The following is a 20882-nucleotide window of genomic DNA, read 5'->3' on the forward strand; positions in this document are numbered from 1 at the left end:
GCATGGAGCCTAATAGGCCTGGATTCAAATCCGACGAGACCCTGGGCTAGTCCAGTTATCTGCTTTCTATGGATCATTTTTGTCTGTAAAAGGGGATAAAACAATAACAGCTCACACTTTCTGAGCCTGTGAACAGCAAGTGCTGGGCAAATGTTCTGTGGCATTTTGAGAGCATTCCATGAGAAAATGAATGTCAAGCCTCTGGCACGCAGTAGGAGCTTAACAGATACTGGTGCGCACCCCTCCCCTTCCTGCTCTTGTTACAAGGGGCTGGGAGCCAGCCCCTCGGGACTCTCCTGGAGGGATTTGGAGCATGTGGCTGGCTGCGAGGGTGCCCGCAGCCCAGGACTCACCGGCAGGGCCTCTGGCCAAACCCCAGGGATGCCGGCTTTGTTCTCCTGTATAAACAAACAAGGCGTGGCTTTGCCCACGGATGAGGCAAGGCAGGGGAGCTTTAGCCAGGGCTTAGCCTCCCAATTAGGGCTGGTTTTGTTATCCAGCTTCAGACTGATCTCCTCAACTTTAATCTGGATTTGCTGAAATCTGACATACGTTGCAGTTTTATCCACACCCCGCTCCCAGGGGCATGATTGCAGAGGCGAACCCATCCTGCTCCTCCTTTGGGCTCTGGGGGCCCACAGCTCCCTTGGGGGATCTTTGGGACCCTTTTGGGAAGGTCTCATAGGATGAGTGCTCCTGGAGTGTAGACAGCTGCGTCACCAGACCCCTGTGGAAAGTTTTCCCTAAGGCTGGAAAGAGGGGGAGGTGGGGAAAACACTTGCGAGCCCTTGTGTATTCCTGAATCCTGGCAGCTTTAGAAGTCACAGTGGAATGACGGGTAACAGTTTCCTGTGGGTAACAGTTTCAGCCAGACACCTGGGGGCTTTGGTCTGCCATTTATAAGCCGTGTGACTCTGAGCAAGTCATGTCATCTCTGAGCCTCCATTTTCTCACCTGACGCACAGCACTAGCAGCGGGGACCTGGGAAGACAGACCTGTGAGGACTGCACGGGAAATACTTAGCAGGGGGTGGGCGGGCGCTCAGTAAACGGAGCTATTTTCCAGCGTTTGGTAACTAGATGATGAAGTCACCTCTATGCACAGGAGAAAACACATTGCCGCTGCACGTGGACGGATCAGGACACTCAGTGTATTGTGTGCCCCCAGTGGCCTGTGATGGCGCCTGGGGTGTGTGAATGTGCACACTTCCGACGTGAGAAGCTACTTCCCCACCTGGATCCCCAGAGCAAGTGTGCCCGGTCATGAAAGGGGAGGCCAAAAGGCCACTTTGGGGACATTTCTAGAGCCACCCGTTCTTCTCCTGAAGTTGGGGGGGGAGCCAGTCTTCTCCTCACCCTCGCCTCTTTGTTCACCGCCTGCCTCCACCCCCATCTCCCCAAAACCTAACTCCCTCCTGAGACCTCCCATGAAGGAATGGCTGCCCTTAGACGAGATGGTACATGGACGCTTAGATCGAGGCCAGTGCAAGGCAGCTGCTTACCTGGGGCAGGTCCTTTTTCAGCAATAGTGAACAATCCTCTCTGGGTTTTGGACATAAACCCGGCTCGGGCACAGACGTTATTTTTCTGCTTGCAGTAAGAGACGGAGGCCTGCGGGGGAGAAAATCAGCCAGTGTTTGCCTTCCCTTTCTTTGTCTTTGTCATTGTGCCTGGACAAGTGCCACATTTGGATAAAAAAAAAAAAATCAAATTCAAACCTGTCCTCAGAATATGAACTGACGTGAGCAGAAGAGGTCACACTGACTATGTCTACGCTATCACCCCAGCTGGGGTGGTCTATGAATTTGGGGTCTCCAAGAAATGTCTGGTGACCTAACTAGGCACAGAGGACAGTGCCCGGAAGAGACAGCCTACAGACCCGGCTTCTAGGCTCACTGTGCTGCACACGGGCCGTGTGATCACACATAAGTTCTTTAATTTCTCTGAATTTGAGTTTTCTCATCTGTAAAACGGCTCAGATAATCCCTGCGGTGTTGGTGGGGACGGGGTAAGAGACAAGAGGTCAACAGAAATCATCAATAGGAATCATGTATAGAAATCATCTACCAAAAGCACACACGCAAATTATTTTCATTATTTTATCCTGTGGTTTTTATTCTTTTCGGAATACTTAGTTCTCCGTATCTCCACCTGATTTCTCACTGTTCAAAAGTCCTTTTTATAAATGCAGGATTTGGGGCATAAAAGGAAATTGTACAATTTAAGAGTACGATCAGATTTGTAAGCATTCTCTTGTCTTGATTTTTCTAGACTGACCAAAATTAAGAATTCTGGTCGACCCACGCAATATACGTGTGAGAGTGTCCAGTGTGTTCAGGACTCTAAAAATAACAGAGAAGGAAAAAAGAACCCTGAGATCATTCTTATGTTACACGTGAATCATAAATATTTTAAATGCCAATTTGCAGTCAGTCTGCTGTGTTCATTAGATAAAAGATGCAATAAAAATTGTATTTGTGATGACTGGGAATATTTACTGAACCAGTGAAACTATTTGCTGGGGCCAGGATGGTTTGATTTTCTGTGATACTCCTTTGTCAGAAAAATGTGTCTCGAGAAATGCAGATGGCATTTTGATTTTGTGTTGACAAAGGCGGAGGAATTTAGCTTTTCCCAGGGTCCTAATGGCTAGACTGCATGCAGAGAGGGCAAACAAAAAGATCAGATGGAACAGGCTAATTACTGGACCCAGGGAGAGGAGCCAGGTTGCCGGAGAGGAAGTAATAACACGGTACCAAGGAAAAGGATTGAGAGGTGGGGGATCACGGTGAGCAAAGGCAAAGAAAGGCCTGGGCAGACCTCAAGGCTCGGTGTGCCTAACAGGATTATCGCATTTCTGCTCCTCGCCAGTTGACTCAACCATTGTTCTCCAGGTCCGGGTGGGGGGTGGGGGGGACCTCCTGTAGACAAAACACTACTGCAGCTTTATTCCTCACCCAGACAGAAAAGCAACTGAAAAGGGGGGCATTTTTGAATACACTGAGTGTATGTCGCTGGAAAATTTCACCATTAGTCTAGGAAAATAGTCAACTCCTCGGGCAGGTTAAAAAAGGATGCAGCTGATGTATTGTATTGCATGGAAAAAACAATTCCAAGAGACAGTTAAGTAAAAAGCATAATCCTAACACCGCAGGAGGGACCGAGGGAGGAAGAGAATATGGAAGAAACTGCAGCTGGGTTTTGATGGTGTTTTGCTTTGGGGAACGGAGTTATAAGGGACTTCTGCTTTCTAGTTTGTGGGTTTCTATAATGCTTGGATACGTTTTATGATGAGCGTGTGTTATTTTCAGAGCCACATTAAAATAATAATGAACAAAAAACATGTTCCTAAAATTAATCTATTGGCGAAAGGACAAAGCTCTGACCTGGGAAATGGTTTTTTCTAGATCAACAAGTGTATACTAACCCCGGGAGAGTTATTCCTTCGATGTCAGAGACGTTTATTGCATGCTTACTGTATACCAGGACCTGTGCTGGGCTTTGGCCCTGTGAAGTTGGCTGGAGGAACACACATAGTGGGTTAGGGAGGCAGACACATGAAACACTAACTACCCCTCTGAGGAATAGAAAAGGCACAATGGCCAAGAGCCTTCATTATCACTTTCTGGGACCGGGCCTCGACTCCCTCCTGTTAACATAAAATCTTAACTGGTTTTCTGAAATCTAACCCTAGTCCACATCGTAGTCCATTCTTCATACACCTGCTGGAGAGAGCTTCTTCGAAAAGTACATCAGATGACATCACCCCATACCTCCCATCTCCCTCAAGGGTTTCCCAGAGAACAAAATTCAAACTCCTTCCCGGGATCTTTTGGGCCCTGACAAACTGACCCCTGAATCTCTCTCTGGCTACCCCCTTCATCCCTTCTCCTTGTAGCTAAATCTATTCTAGCTACCATCTTATAGTTCCCCATGGGCTGAGCTGTTGGCTGTCCCAGGACCTTTGCATATGCTAGTCACCAAACTCTGGCTCCCCTTTGATTTTTGGATCTCAGCCTCAGAGCCTTTTCTGACCACACGCAGTGTGAAATACATCTTACCGCCCACCCCCACATATTCTCTCTCTCAGGCTTTAACTGTTTTTTTTCTCTCTCAAAGCTGGCCACCGTTTGTAATTATTTCGTTTGTTTGTTTACTAGTTCTTATCCTGAGTCCCCCCCTGAAATCTAAGCTGTATCAGTGGTCTGGCACAGAGTAGCCACAGAAACCACAGAGGGAAGGAAGCCCAGCTGGGCTGGGACATGGTGACTCCTCCCATCACTCTCCAGCTGCATGTCTCAGCCACATGCCTGCGCTCACTGCTGTGTCAATGGTCCCTTCGAGCTGGGTAACTTTGGGCCAGGCCCTTCACCTCTCTGACCATCAGTTTCCTCTTCTGTAAATTGAGAATAAGATAATCCACTTCATGGATTCTTGAGACTGTTCTGTAAGATGAATACATAAGTCTTAGAACAGCACATGGGCCATGAAAAGTGCTTTATCATCATCGCTATTATTGTCGGGCTCTGATTACTCCAGGGGAAGATTAGAGCTGTGCCGTCTGATACAGTAGCCATGGAAACATGGCTAGTCCAAATTAAGATGTGCTGAAAGTATAAAATATACACTGGGCTTTCGAGACTTAGTATAATGGAAGGAATGTAAAACATCTCATCGATAATTTTTATGTGGATTAGATGTTGAAATAATATTTTGAATATACTGGGTTAAATAGAAACTGCTATTAAAATTAATGTCACCTGTTCCTTTTCACTTCCAAATGTGGCTCCTTGGAAAATTTAAATGACATTTGCAGCTCCCGTTACATTTGTACTGGACATTGCTGCCTAGCAGGAAGGTACTTATATTGCTTTGAGCACGTTATAATTGATCGGATCAATCATAAAAGCTGGGCAGGATGTTTGTCGTCAGAAAAATAAATATTTTATTTGTGAATATTAAAAGGAAAATAAAATGTAAATGAAGTGTCTGAGACTAAAGTATTTTGAAATATGGCCTAACAATATTAATACCTTAGGTACAACTCGTGTCTTATGCGTTTCAGAGTGTTTTGATATTCATTGTATCATTTGCTTCTTACGATAATCCCGTAGGGCAAGTATAATTAATTCCATTTCACAACTGAGGCTCAAGAGGTGAGGCGATCTCCCCAAAGGCAGATCTCCATGGACTGTGGAGTCCTTGTGTGCCAGATGTTGTGCTAAGCACTCAGCGTAGATTACCTCATTTAAGATTTGTCCTTACATTATGAAGTAGATACGTACCCCCATTTTACAGATGAATAAACCGAGTCCTGAAAGGTTGAGGGACTTGCCCAAAGCCACACAGTTAGAAAGTGGCAAAGTGGAGATTTGAACCTAGCTCCATCTCTTAACTATTCATTACATCGTTCTGCCTCAGTGACTACAAAGTAATAATTGGCAGAGTACTTCTGTTAAACAAATCTCCTGATACGAAAAGACAAATTTATTTTCTAGAAGAACCTAAAAAGTAAATGAACAGTGTCTGCAGATAAAGCGGTAAATAATATATTCATTGTTACAGATGAGAAAACTGTCCCAGAAGAGTCACATGATAGGAGTGACTACGATCAGTATTTTCCAGGGCAGTGGTCTTCCCACTGCTCCATAGTGGCTTCTCTGTTGCCCGCATTTTCCTCTGGGCTCTGGGAATACCCTGTAAGAGTCTTGCAAAGCCTCAAGTACCCACTGGGTACTCAACAAATGCTAAGTGGTTTACCAATTGCATTAAGATGCTAGCTCCCAAAGCTCCCCCATTCTTTTCTTACATTTTAGTAAACCCTTCATTCAATATATATTTAGCAAGCATAGGCAATGTTCTTACATTATAATGGTTTGGAGCAGGAGTTTCAAATTTGAGAACTTTCGCAAAGCTTGGCAACTGGAACATGCTGGAACAGGAATTACTGAAGTCTTTCTTTGAAACAAAACGTGATGGGAGAGTGTATGCAGTAGCTGCAGGATATTTAGAAATGATGGTGTCCATTCGGGCACACTGTGAGGAGAAAGCCAAAGGAATCAGCATTGTCACATAATCCGTGGCTCTGAAGGACAGATGTCAAAAAGATGGCGCCCAGCACCAGGCCTGAAGCATTTCATAAAAGGTGAAGCTCTAGCAGGTAACCACGATAAACTGACCTCAGGCTTTGAGGATTCGCGCTTAGAAAACACAAGTTCAGACCTGTTTTAACCTCTGTAAACCAACTCAAATTACTCATCTTATGTTTAGAAACTTGGCAAAAATAATTTTGCCATAAATGCATGTCCACCCAATCCTGTTGCAGGCCACTTACACTTGACTCATCATCAGCTGTTGGGTAATTTATATGATGGGAAGCTTTAGACTTTCTTCTTCTACTCGGAATGAAACCTCGCATCTTGTTTCTGAGGTTAAATGATCTGAATGGCCTAAATAACAAGTTTGCTTCTAACGTCTTCAAGGGACAAGACTCCAAAGGGCTTGCTGTCCACCCATGTCTCCTAGTCACCACCTAAATTACTCATTTTGTAAAACTCTACAATATTTTTGCTATTTCAACAGAACCAATCCTAGTCCTTCCAGGAAGGCACGATAAACTATTTTCAGTTAAAAAACAAAACAAAACAAAACAAAACAGAATCAATGTTTGCCAAATGAAAAGGGACAAAAGCCATAGAAACTAGATGATAACATCACTTAACCCTAGGATAGCATGGCAAGTATTGGAGTCTGATAAAACCAAATATTTCTCATTATTTATAGTTAAAATCTTTCTCACCTTGATAAGGGTCAATAACTATACAAGCACAAAAAGTGGGTGAGGCTGTGGGAAAGCATTAGCACCCCATCCAACTCCTCGCTCTATACCTGTGGCAGTGGTTCTCAACACCTGGTTTATAGACCACTGTAGCTTGTGGGTGGATGTGCCACCAGAAGTAGGAGAGTTCTTGACCAGAATCTCAGGTGTTCAGACTTCTAACTGGGTTTGAGTCCCAACTTTGCTTTCTCCAAATTGTAAGGATTCATCGATGTTCTCAGAAGTAAAGTTACTCCAGCCTTGTACTCACTTTGCCTACACGTTTTGGACAATAATTAACTGAGTATTTTTCATGGGTTGTAGCATTTAATCCTTGTGACAACCCTGAGTAGTGGATATTATGACTATCTCCACCTTATAGATGAGGAAACTGAACTTCCTCAGCTAGTCAAGTGGTAGAACCAACATTCTCACCCAGGCAGTCTACCTCCACTAGTGATATGGATCAGACATCCGATTCTGAGGGGGAATGGGTAGAGAGAAGTAATAGCAATACACGTTTTCATTTACAAGATGAGCAGATGATAAATGACGATGGAAGGTTTTAGTTCAAGCAGAATCACTAACCTATATCTCCTTTGCCCAATGGTATAGGCGCACCTTTGCTCTTTCTTTTTAACTCCCATGTAAGAAGGGAGGTGAAGTTAAACTTTCCTCAGTGATGCCATTTGTAGCATGCCTGTCTTGAGTCATCCAACGGAGTGAGCAAGCATGTTTTTCTAAAGCACTATCTCCCAATGTGTGTCCCTTGGCATATCAGTTCTATAAGATAGGATCGTATTGGTGGTGGTGGCAGCAGGGAGAGAGTTTCAGAGTCCAATAATTTTGAGAAGTCTCATGCCATGTTCCTATTTTGAAGATTTATAATATACATTGGCATATTAAATGCTCTGAGAAGGTCTGCAATAATAATAATAAAAAAAATCCTCTCTGACTTTGTTTAACTGGCCTTTCTTAAACTTATTCGATCATAGAATCTTTTTGGCCTAGAAAACCTATTCATACATTTTGGGAAGAATTGTTCTAAAAAATTCCAATTCGAGGCAAAGTTTCATAAAGCATTACAGTAGGATTTGTCTCAGGGTATAATTGAAGTTATACTCGCTCACCAACCCTTCCCGCTCCTTGGCTTTCTTTTAATTGCCAGGCCTGTGGTCTCCAATCTGACCACATGCTGGCATTTATGAACCTCCCTCTAGCACATACTAACTTTTCCAGAACCACCCCTGCCACCATGAAAACACAGAAAGGCCACCAAAGTCTCCTCCCACCTGCCTCATTTAACTAGTCACTCCTGTGAATAATTCTGGAACAAAGGTTTAGAATACATTAATGAAGCTCTTTATATAATTTGGACTTAGAGAGATGACAGGTCTCAAAGGGTTGGGTGTAGCTGTTTCAACAGTCATCAGGAAGTTCCTCAAATTTATAGACCCGAAGAGTTTTTTGGTTAGCCTCACCCACAGTCACCCTCTTTCTGGTCACACCAATGTCAGTAAGGCATTTCTCTGAGGGCTACTTTTAATTCTCTCAGAGTCTTCAGATCCGGAAATGGAAAAGGTGCTAAATGTGAAAGTCAGTGACAGCAGGGTAGAGGTATGAAATTTGCAACCAGTTCAGAAAGGAACTGGTAAGATGTGGGAACCTCCTGACAGATCTTCATCAACCAGTTAAGGCTCCTGCCCAGGGGTATAGAAACTGGAGTGTTTATAAACAGAAACATAAATTCTCATATCCATCAGAGAGAGGAGAGGAAGCCTGAACAACTCAATATCTGCCTTCTTTTGGGTTTGGCCTGAAGTTTTTAAAGACCTGAGAGGTCCAATTAGATTCTGTTAATACTCAGGTCTTCCCTTGGGACCCTTCTGCAGACAGCCCAGCCTCATCATTTGCAAAGTTACTGCAAGCGGGGCCTAGCATTGTGCACGTGCTCTGATTTAGCCCCCTTCTTTGGCACCAAGTGGGAATGGGCAGTGCCACTATACGGCAAAGAAGTTCTCGGAGAGAAAACTTAGGTGTTGCAGGAAATATTGTTTTGTGACTCATTGGTAACAATCATCACAATTAACATGTTTATAATGCCCTGCAATTTCAAAGAGTTTTTCACTCATTGCAACGTTAATGTGCCAGCGCCTCCAGGGAGTCTGCACTGTAAGAGGCAACCAGGACACAGAAGGGTGACGTGCTCGAGGTCACATCGGGAATCCAAGGCTGAGTCAGGACGAGGTCTTAAGTCTCATCCCCTGTGCCAGGACATCGTGAGACAGGCATTTCTTTCTCTGATTGCTGTTGAGTCTGTGTACTCGCAGGCGTTGAGACAGAAAAAGAGGTAGAAGCGTGGTCATTCTGTGAACTCACTGGGGGCCTGTGCAGCCTCCACATTTTTTTGCTATTGGAGAGCTGGCTCCAGAGTCAGTTTGCTTTCTGAATATTTGACTCCACCAAACTCAAATTCCAATAAGTGCCTGTATTCAATGTGTCTTACACGGTCTCTTTATGTGGTTTAAAATAATAAAAATCGATTCTAGTGTCAGGCATCATATTACATTTTTGCAAGAGATTATTGTAACTTTTAAAGGGACCGGTGGCATCTGTGTTCTGTTAATGCTGTCTTTTTCACTTTCTTGCCTCAACTAGTCTTACCCAAGTCTGACCCTCTTCCCTTGCTGTATCTATTTTTTTCTTGCTGATGTATAAATATTCAAATGAAGACTATCCTTGCCCAAGCCTGGTCCAGGACACTAACACTTCATGCTTGACTGTCAGAGACCTGAACAAAGATAAAGACTCAAATCTTACAAAGACGAGAAAGGAGAAAAGGAGGCCGATCACTAAATTTCAGGCCTCTGGCTGCTTTCTTTTTGGTCCCATCATATTTCTCAACAATTTGAAGAACTCGATTAGACTAAGCAGTGTAAAACATCATATCAGGGTGAGAGGTGTAATAGTGACTTTTTTCCTAGTCTGCCCCAAAATCTCGGAAAGACATTTGCTTAGTCCACTCCGTGATGACAAAATTGGTTTTGGAGGATCAGGTCCTGAACATTTGTCTAGCTCCTCTTGTCACTCTGGCAATGTGTAGCGCTGGGGGAAAAAATTAAAGACCCAGGCTCCAATTTACCCGAATGAAATTTGAGGAGGCAGTTAACTCTCCTAATTAAAACCATAAGCCTTTGGAGAGAAGGGACCAGATGTCGAATATATACAATGAAAGAAGGAAATTACTGATCAGTTAATGCCCATACTCAAGGGAAGGGGTTCTCACCATAGAGGGAAAAGTGCATGTCCCTTTCTTGGACAACGAGACACTGTTGGACACTGGAGATTGGTGAATGACGTTGTAGAAGCCAGGACCAGGGTTATCATCCTGAAAAGGAAGAGCATGTGGCATCATCAGGATATATTCAATTCCATTGTGCTTGTCCACAAGCTTTACATCCAATAACACTAAGCCTCGTCATAATACTCCAGGACAGACACCACCGCCACTTCATGGATGACAACCTGGCTCCGCCATCTCCTAACCTTCCAAGTCACTGTCTCGGTTTCCAAGGACTGGGGCTGGGATTCCAACCTAGGTCTGGGACCCCCCAACACCCTTGCTCTTTCCACTGTGCTGTACTGCATTCCAGAAGAAAGCTATTGTCTTTTGCATGCCATTACAGAAAGGAGCATAAAATGGGATACTGAGCGTGGCTGATGTGCAAGTCGGTGTACACTGACTGGGTTTGCCGAGCCCACGGGGAGGGAAGTGTGACCGATTTCACATTAGCCACACCCCACCTGACTCAGCTTCCTCCTCAGCCTTTCAGAAGAGAAATCAGGGAGTGTTTCTGTTTATAAAGCAAAATGAAACAAAAACAACCTTCATCCTAAACAAGACCATTTCTAACTCTCAGACAAAAAGAGGCAGGTTCATGGGGCTCAAGTGCTAAATGATGCAGGAGTGTAAGAGAGGAATCAACAAAAGCTTGATTTCTGAGCTCGTTTCTGCCGTTGCAGATCATTAGACTCTCATCTCATTTCTCATGCTGGTTACCAAGGGGAAATAAATAGTTGGCCGAGCAAGAAGCATGAAAGGATAAAGATGCTCCACTGCCTTCAGAGTTTACTGGGTGCCAAAAGTTTTTCAAAGCTTGTCTCATTGAATCTCCCAGTGAGGAAGGGATTACTGCCCCCATTCAATAGATGGAGACACTGAGGCACGTGGAGATGAACTTGCCTTCCATGTTACGAGCGGCGGAGCCTGTCCTCGGTGCTAAGCTCATAGTGCACACAAGCCCTTTGCCGTGAAGGTGCTGTCAGGTCCACTTTAAGTGAGTCCCAGAGACAATGGGTCTCTGTTATTAAATGATGAAGCCCAGATTGAAACCCAGGCAATCTGATTTGCTCTCGCTGCCTTCTGCCACCCAGGCTCATCCTGCCTCCACCATTCCTACTGCCTTCCTCAGTGCAGAAAGAAAGCTTAAGGTATCATCAGGGCCTTCCAGGACTTTTCAGTATAGCTCGAGCTGTGTGTGATTATTATGGTTTAATATAAAGGGTAGGGTCATCAATGTTATTAACGAGTTTTTCTGTGCCGAATTTTAAATGCAGTGAATACTTTGAGCCTTGCAGGTGGGGTCAGGGGAGCTGAATCTTGCTTTGTAGGTGGTGAACCCTGGTGAACAGAGTGGGAGCTGACCGCCAAAGAGAGTGAGGCAGGCCAAGAGAGATGCAGTACAGCCAGGTGTATGGGCACCCCAGGTGAAGAGTTCAGAAGAACCCTGCTGTGTGGGGGCAGATTCGAGGGGCTACAGGAAAACAAGAAAGACATTGTTCTAGGGGGCTGTTTACAGGGCCAGCGTTTATTTATTTAGTGGTCACCGTGTGCCAGGCGCTGTTCTGAGTACTCTGCATGCACTAACTCATTTAATCCCCATCTTAAAGATGAGAAGACAGGGCCAAAAGAGATAAAGCCCAAGGTCACAGAGCTAATAACTGTCAGATCGAGAATCTGAACCCCAGCAGTCTGAGTGCAGAGTCTACTCTTCAGCACTAAACCAAACTAACTCTCAAATGAGAATGTGTACGATAAAAGAAGGAAGAAAAAATTCCACTGGGTTACGAATCAGGCATCCTTGTTCTCAGTGCTGCTACGAGGTAGGTGACCTTGGGCCAGTCACCTCTCTCTACCTAAATTTCCTCATTTGTAAATCGAAAGTGTTGGACAAAATGTCTTCAGGTGACTTTTAGCTTCCAAAGTCCCTAAGTTAAGGGAAAGCTAAAGCAGAAAATGTAACCGTGACTCTTCTACTTTTAAAGAATGAAGACGCACATCTCTATCTCCCAGTCTGTTGGCATGCTCTCAATACCGCCATCGGTTCACAAGAATTTTCTGGGCACCTATAGGAGTCTGAGGAGCTAGCGTGGCCAAATAAATACAGTATCTGCAAGGCTGCTCCGTCCCACCCTACCCAGTTCGATATTAATTTCTAATAAACAACAAAAAGTTATTTTAGTATAAGTATGTCTCGTGCACTATTTGGGACATACACTAAAATAGTTTTTTTTTTTTTTTAACTTATCTGAAATTCTAAATTAACTAGGAACCTTGTGTTTTTATTTGCTAAATCTGGCAACCCTACTGGACCTTAATCATGTTTTAATTCTGCCACATTGCAAACTGATTTGAGTCCAGGCCAAATAAGAAAAGGACTGTCCCTCTTAGCTTGGAGGGAGAGGGTGCTGCTGTTTGTTCTTAATGAATGCTGGAGCTGGCCAGTGGCAGCTTGTGAGGGCGACTGTTAAAAATTCAGAAATGGGAGTCTTACATCACTGAAACTGGCCGATGCTGTAAATCAGAGCTTTTCTTTGTGGAGGGGAGAACTGGTTTACCAGCACACTGCTCGCTACCTTCACCGTAACACCCAAGTAAGTTTCAGAGCTACTTGGAGAGAAATGTTTAGACCTTTCTACTCTGGGATAACAGTTCATGTGACTAATGTTGTATAACTTGGATGACTGAGGCCTCTCAGAGCACAGCCCAGAATCCAAGTTGCAACGGGTGTGTGAATTTAGCCATCCCTGGATTTCTTGACTGAGGCCATCCCAGATGGCAAAAAACAACCAACCAAACAAACGATAGTTGGTATGGGGACAGAGGAGGAAAGAGAACTCTGCTGACTGCCTGTTGAGTGCTCCACCGAAGCACAGTGCCTGATGCTGTGCCTATTGTCTCCTGTGCCTGCCTCACAGTGTGAGGATTAAATGAGTCAATGCTCATAGAGGGGTTACAGCAGAGGGGTGGGGGAGGGGTGGAACCGAGCAAGGGATGACTGGCTGATGTGCTGCCATCCCCACCTAACACACATCTGAGTGACATTTGAAATGTACTTTGAGAGCTCTTTTGAAGTATTAAAGTCCCTCTGTATGTGCCAAGGATGGGACACAGATCTACATTCACTTGACCTTGGGATAGGTTTAGAGAGGTAATGAGGAGGAGGAGGGGAAGAGTGGGAACAGGGCATTTACCTCTTCACCTCAAAAATCTCCATAGATTATGGGAGGGCTTAATACCCCACAGTCTGGAGCCAATTACATCTGCACACAGCCTGGATTTTCTAGTCCTGATTTTATAGATTCTGTCCAATTAATATTTTCAGGTTTGACAAATCAATGGTTTGTCGAACCATTTCCTGGCTTGGAAAATGTGGTCTCTGTTGGATCATTAGCTAAACACCACACTAGAGCTGCCATTTGATTCTTCAAAGATGTTCCACCTTGCTTTGGTCTATTTTGGGGATGGCTAGCTGCCATTTCTCAGGAGTGCCCAAGACAAATGACAACTAGGAATTTGCTAAAGGCTAGAGGTATATGCCTGCTAGAAACAGAGCCCTGTCCTGTGCTTAATCTGTTGGTAAAACCACACTGGAATTTGGGGGTCCTGAGGAAAAAATTTTCTTTTACAAATGCCTCTAGTCTTAAGGTCTTAGACAACATGTCTATGAAAATCTTCTGGTTCAAACTGTCTTAAGGTCTTGGACAACATGTCACTGAAAATCTTCTGGTTCAAACTGTCTACGACTCTGAGATTTGCCCCTTAAAAGACACCCTTCCTTCCTCCTGCTTTCTCCCCCTCCCTTTGCCCATTCCCCACCCCCAAGTCCATACACTATTTTGTGGCATCAAAGTTTCCACGCCTCTGATCACAGTAGAAAAGGGAGAGGCAGCGAGCTGTACTTCAAGCAAGAAAACACCATTTTTTTGTTGTTGTTGTTCGGAATTGGGGAGGCTGTCAGAAATGAAATGGCCTTGAAGAGAGCACTCAGGAAAACTAGGATGAGTTCTCTTGAGGCGAGTGTTTCTTAGTGGCCCAGGTGAAGAGTAAATGTGAGGAAAGGAAGGGCAGCTGGGACACTGGCCGCCTCGGCAGGTGAAAACGGGAACCAGTTCTCTGCCTATTGCTGGCTTGGCCATGTTGGAAACAAAGTCAGACAGGAGAAGGCAAACAGACTTTTCAAAGTCTTCGTTATATCAGCCTTGTCTCTGAGAGTGCCACAGTCCTCTTTTGCAGAGCCCTCCACTCTCTTAAATCTGGTGTCAGCTTATTAGCAGCCCCTTGTAATCCCAAACGGCATGTGGGCGAAAACTCAATTCCGCCAACATACATTGAAACCTACTCTGGGCCAGGGCCTGTGCTAAGGCACGAGGATACAGGCACAACCTGCCAGCAGCTCACAAGTCCTAGCTGCCACATGGATGGGATGCGTTCCTCAATGAGAAATGCACAGACTTGAGTTGGGGTCATTCATTCGATCCATTTTTGAGAGACTTCGGGGTTGAGAAAAGGACAGCAGTAATTGATGCCCAAGGAGTTCCCGGGCAGGTGGAGATGAGATGTGCACACCCACTTGCATCATGCCACGCAGAAGGTGGTCAGGGGCATAAGACCGGCTTTGAGAGTTCAGAGGAGGGTGTGCTTGCTTCCACCCAGGGGAGATGCCAGGACACGGTGTGTGGGAACCAGGAGCTGCTGCCTGGGTTTGTCCTCGCTCTGCCTGACCCTGGCTGCACAAGTTACTTAACTCTCTCTGTGTCTCAGGGTCATTATCTGAAACATAGGATAATGATGGGACTTAGCTCACAGGGTTATTATGGGGGATTAAATGAATTAATAAATGCAAAGGTCTTTGTGGGGTGCCTGGCAGGCTGTCAGTACCAGCCAAGTGTCTGCTATTTCCAGAAATGTGTCCTGCAGATCCCTTAGGATGGGTGCTGGTGAATAACATGCAGAAGTCAGGCTTCCAGAGCAGGGAGGTAGGGCAGACCCTCCTGAGGTTCAAACACGCAGCCGAACGCACACTTGGGGTAGTTATCCCCTTGAACAAATGTGGTGATCTATGCAAGCTGAGCGTCTTTCTATTTAAATACTCCTGACGTGTAATATACCTCTGGTCTAGTGCCTTATCAAGTTAATAAGTAAACAGTATTAACTTCGTACAATTTCACCAGAAATTAAACACTGGCCTTCTTACCATTTGACAGGGCAGATTTACTGTCAGGCGATATACGAAATTAACGTGTATTTTTAAATTGCGCCCATCAGAGGATGTGGTGCCCATATGCCATCATTATTTCATTTGAGCCCTGATCATTTGATTCTAAACCAGTCAGGTTTAGAATCATGAAACAATAACCTGTGGAAAGGGCCTATCTATTATAACACACTTATTTTTAAGATGAGGAAACAGAGATGCAAATAGATTAAGTGGGTATCCTTAGTGTTATGCAGCTTGGACAACAGAGACCACAATTCAGGGTGAAATGGGGACAGAAACAGAGAGGCAGGGGAAGAAAATGTCCATCAGGCTACGGGGCTTTGCTCTGTCCCAGCCTAGGCATGTCTCTTCATGTATGCGAGTCACCAGCACACTTGTAAATAACTGTGAACTGTTCGGGGAAGCAGACTTTATCTCTAGCAGCCAGAATCGCCAGCCCAGACACCGAGCTCTGCAAGGGATTCCTCGTGCCCAGCAGTCAGATTCTCACGGGGAATGCGAGCTGGGCAAGAGGCCCTGATGTCTCCCTACAAAGTTAGACCGATAAGGTAAGTGTACATTTCAAAGAGCACCAGGGCTCTATATTGAAGATGTGCTAAGTGGGTCACAGAATTAATGTGAGGCCACAACCAAGTTATGAGATCAGGCACAGGGTGTGTATGAGTAATGTTTTAAGAAGGGTGGTGATACACTAGAGTTTTAAGATCTGTTTTTAATTTGTATTACCTCACTAAATTATTGGGTGATGCTAAACAAGGTCCTTAACTTCTCAATGCCCATTTTCTTCAAAAAAAAAAAAAAAAAAGAGAGAGAGAGAGAGAACAATGAGCACAGACAGAATAAGAAATTTTTTTCCGTTTTTATAGCTGGAAGAACCTAACAAAGTTATATAGCCCAAATTTTATGTTTCAGATGAAAAAACTGAAACCCAGAAAAGTCAGGTGACTAAAGGCACACAGCTAGTAACAGAGCAGAACACAGGAAACCTGATTTATGAATTCCATGCACTTTCCACAAAATTCCATACTTATTTACAAAATGCTTTCGAATACTTCGGTGAAAGCTTTCACATTGTCAAACCAACACAAACACATTTGAAAAGTACGAATCAAATTTCTGAGCTATTTCTGTATCTGACACTGCCTACAGCTGTGGCCAGCTGCCATCTTGGTTCCTTCAGCCGAAAATTTTCTGAAAAGCAATAGCAGTTTAAGACCATAACTTTAAAAGCCAGCCCATTTTGTTTCTGGATTTGCATCTTCAGAATTGGATCATGTAGAATGGAACCTTACGTACATTACTTGACATCTTCCCCTATCTTGAACTTGGTCTGTTTTGCTAAGTCCTTTTCAGAAACACACTCTCTGACTTTCATGTGGCTTTGTGGGTCACAAGGGAGGTGTGGTACAGTGTGTAGAAAGAGCATGAGGCTTTGGAGTGACTAGACCTGGGTTTGAGGTCTAATTCTCTCAACGTTGATTGAGCAAATATGTAGGGCCTCTTATGTGCCAAACCCTGCGTTGTGTGTCCTTGGGTGGGTCATTTAACTTCCCTAACTCTCTTCTATTAAGATAACAAACCTTTCCTTTTAGCATTGTTCTGAGGATTAGAGATATGGTCTAAAAATGTTTTCATGCATAGTAGGGATCAATCAGTAAATGGTGATTGCTATTATTTTTCATTGGAGCCTGGACTGCAAATATCCTAGAAATGGACAACATATCATCATTAAATTGACAAATGAGAAACCAAACCCAAAAAAAGAGACAAAGAGACAGATGAACAGTTAAAACATAGAGAAACTCAAGAGAGAAAAGAGAAAACTCCTAAGCAAATATCTTATTTATTATCTTTGGGGAAAACCTACAAATAATTTAAAAAATGTGTGTGTGTGTGTGTGTGTGTGTGTGTATACACACATACTATATTCTTTATTATTTGCTTTCTTAGAATCCTAAAATATCAGAAGTGGAGGGAACTTAAACATTCTCTAGTTGGGCATTCTTGTTTACAAAGAAAGAACAGGCCGAGGGGCAAAGGGGCTTGCCAAGGCCCCCTAACTCCTTCCTGACTCTCCTGCATTCAGTACCTAGTCCACCATCCTGGCAAGGTGGTAAGATGAAAAACATTTTTAGAATGTAGCAAAAGGTAACTGAGATGATGATTCCTCCAAAAGAATGTTATTCTAAAGGTTTTGGTTAAATGAATAAAGGAATGAAGATTTTAATGAAAACTCTAAAAAACGTTTGCGAGTTGTTTTGGCCCCCTGCTGGTGAGAGAAGAGAAAGTCAGATCCCTGAGATTTAACAATTGAAATCTCAAGAGTTAGGTGAGGACCCGTGGGATCAGGAGCCAAAAGGAACTTTCCAGATCAAAGAGGAAAAGAGACATAGATATTTGAAGGAGAAAGTGAGGATGGGGAAAATACAAGAACAGCAATAACATATTGTTAAAAGAAATCTTAAAAAGAGAGGGGTTTAAGTTTGTTTTTTAAGGTAATTTTACATTTATTAGACTCTTAATTTTCTTATATTATTTGAAGAAAGTCTTGTTATTTCCTTTCATGTTATAAGGAATGAGGCTGGGGGAAGAGGAGGAAAAGATTTTTACCTTTTACTTATACCTCCTGGGATTTTTGAATGTTTTATTTCTATAATAATTTTTTAAATACTTTTTTCTTAAAAAAAAAATTTTTTTTTTTTTGATTCTGTGTAACATCATAAACCTGGACATACTTTCTTGCGGATTTAATCTTTTCAATTGCTGTGGCTCCTTGGATGACACTGCCCTCTACTGGTCAGAGGGACACAAGCACTATTAGCCAGAGACGGGCATGTCAGTCTCCGGAGGGTAAAATCCAGACCAAAAATAAAGAATCTCTAAGACAAGGTCATTACCTTTTTATGATAGAATCGTTTGGCTTGACTATTAAATCCTTTTTTTTCTGATTCTGGAATTATCGAAGACTGATATTTAAAAGGAATGGAGGATTGTGTTGGATATGCAGCAGTATAACCTAAACAACAGAAATAAAATAAAAATTAGCACAAAACAAAGAATTAACAAATGCAGGAAACACTGAGATGTATATTAACATTTTATTTTAAAATAGAAGAGAAACTTGCCTTTTGACAAGAGATAGAGCTGAAACTGGATTTTTGAAAAAGTATTTCCTGCTTTACTTTCTTTCCCTCTTGGTAATTTATTGGGTTTTCCCCTCTCCAGCTCTTAAACTAGTGAAATTTGGTCACATGGCGGAAATGAATTGTTCCAAGGAAGAGGAAGGATCTGACAGGAAAGACGTTTTTGTCAAGCAGGAAGGGACACAAAACCATCTGGAGCAACCTGGAAGAAGAGCCAGGCTGGGGACAGAGTGAGAGTTCTCAGTCATCTCCTGCCCATAATCACATATCGCCGAAGTGCCAGAAAGACCCAGAGAGTCAGGGAAGTCCCAGAGCGGGGCTCTCTCACTTTTCATGGCACCATGCGAGACGAGGGTAAGTTCAGTTTTCTGTGGGGGAATGTCCACGTTATTGACTCTGTAGGCAGCATCTATTTGCACAGCAGGCTGATTACAAACGCTACTCTGTGAGTGTCATAGAATCTGACTCCAGTTTTTGGAGTCTGACAGCTTTTAAGCCTCACCCTTCTCTCTTCCTTTTCTGTCCCCTGACTGGGTAAGCCGATGAGAAAGCCAGGTTGCTCCTTCCTTTGGGACCAGTTAAAAGTTCAAACCCCTGCCCTCACTACAGCCCTACCCCCTAACCACAATAAACCCCGAGCTAGTGTCCTTTCCAAGCTCTCTCAAGCCATGGTTGGACCAGATTAGAAAGCCTGCCTGCTGTCCCCAGAAAGCCTCATTTTACGAGTAATAAACCTTTTCACATCCTCTTGATGTGTGTGTGGCATCATCAGTTTAGGTACCTAAACCAAATCTGGGGTGAGGTCCATCCTAACTGCAATGCGTCCACGATAGTGAGCCAAATTATCTTAAAATCAGAGTCCTAACCCTCAGAGGGAAAACACGTACAGGAGTAGAAAAAGGATAACCAAGAGAAAGAAAGAAAGGAGGGGTGTGTTAGGGTGAGGGTGAGGTTGCATGAAAAATGTCTTTAAGGTCTATTTCTTAGTATCCAAATTCTTGAAAAAAACAAAACCGCTTTTCAGAGAGGAAAGCTCGATGCCAACAGGGGCCCCTTAGGAGGTACTATTACCCACCAGCTTGATCAATGAGGTAACTGAGGCTTAAAGAGATAAGTTACTCATCTAAATCACACAGCCCTAAAGTGGAACACCTGGGATTTGAACACAGGTTTGTCTGATGAGCACAGACTCTTAATCTCTAAGCTGTATTTCCTCTTCCTGAGCAAGGCCCAAAGTAAAGACTCAACAAACAAATCAATGAAATAATGGCCAAGGGGCCTAATTTGCCTGGGCTGAGGATGAAGCAAATAAAAGTAGCATATATGTTTGGTTAGAAAACATTTGAGATACCGATATATGGTATATTTATTCTTTTCTTCTTTTCTCCCTCCCCCCATTTAAGCAGGTGGATAGTCATGTATTTTTCCTTTAAGGGAACTAGAGGGCAAATCAGAAAGCAGTAGATGCAAGGCTTCCTGGCTTTTGTTTCTAAAAGTCTAAGTCAGTAGAACAACTGAGTTTGCAGAGGAGGCAGTAAAGAAAGGGGGGTTATAAAAAAGAAAAAGAAAAAAGGTAAAGGGAGGACATTCCCCTGGAGGAAGGAAAGGTTTCCCCTTGACTAAAAAAGAGATCCAACACTTTGGCTTCTGTCGGTGGTGGAATGGCACACGTCCAAGCAATCCTTTATGAGAACCGCCAAAAAAAATCGGGACTTTAAATAAACACTCTGGATAACTAATTTTTGGCTTCCAACAAACATGGAATAGAATTTGCCCTCCTAATAGGAAAAAAAAAAAAAGTTAACGACGGACAAAATGCATGAAGCAATGATTTTCAAGATACTGGACATTAAGTAACAAAGGACAAGGATCCCTGGAGATGGGACACAAATGAGGTTTGCAATAAGATTGCCTCCAGTATACTGCTTACTGGAGAGATTTCCGGGCCACAGCACAGGAAGGAGTAAACCTGGCGGTCGTTCTGAGTTGAGGAAATGGATCTGGGAGCGCAGAAAGGCCAGATGGCTGGACTTTACAGAGCAGAGAACCAGAGAAGAGAGAGCTACACAAAGAAAGAGTTCTGGAGATGTGCACTGGGTTCCCTTTGAGTAGTGTCCTGAGTACTGATGTGAGAAAACTACCCAAGGTTGGGGAAAGAATCAACTGGAAGAATTAGAGCGAACAGTACAGGAAGCTTACACCAGGCCAGGAATAGCTCCTGCCCCCAATAGTCAGAGTGGAACACCTCGTAATTCATGGAACCTAAAGTGACACATGCAGAAGGGTTTTGCCTCAAAAACAGGGCAAAATTATCACTAGACTAAACATTTCTCTGCTTCCAGAGAACAAAGCTTGAAAGCTA

General features: G+C 43.6%; 1 protein-coding gene across 1 annotated transcript in view; it reads right to left on the bottom strand.

Annotated features, from left to right (window-relative positions):
• The window catches only part of STPG1 (sperm tail PG-rich repeat containing 1), a 39550-nt gene that overhangs the window by 11989 nt on the left and 6679 nt on the right, over positions 1-20882 (bottom strand). Inside the window, exons 3-6 of the mRNA XM_011357609.1 lie at positions 18275-18393; positions 10103-10204; positions 5865-6035; positions 1502-1610 (exon numbers count right to left, since the gene is read on the bottom strand). Coding sequence (XP_011355911.1) covers positions 1502-1610; positions 5865-6035; positions 10103-10204; positions 18275-18393 — 501 coding nt within the window. The remainder of the gene's footprint in view (positions 1-1501; positions 1611-5864; positions 6036-10102; positions 10205-18274; positions 18394-20882) is intronic.

This window comes from Pteropus vampyrus, unplaced genomic scaffold, assembly GCF_000151845.1.
Source record: "Pteropus vampyrus isolate Shadow unplaced genomic scaffold, Pvam_2.0 Scaffold36, whole genome shotgun sequence".
NCBI classification, from domain to species: Eukaryota; Metazoa; Chordata; class Mammalia; order Chiroptera; family Pteropodidae; genus Pteropus; species Pteropus vampyrus.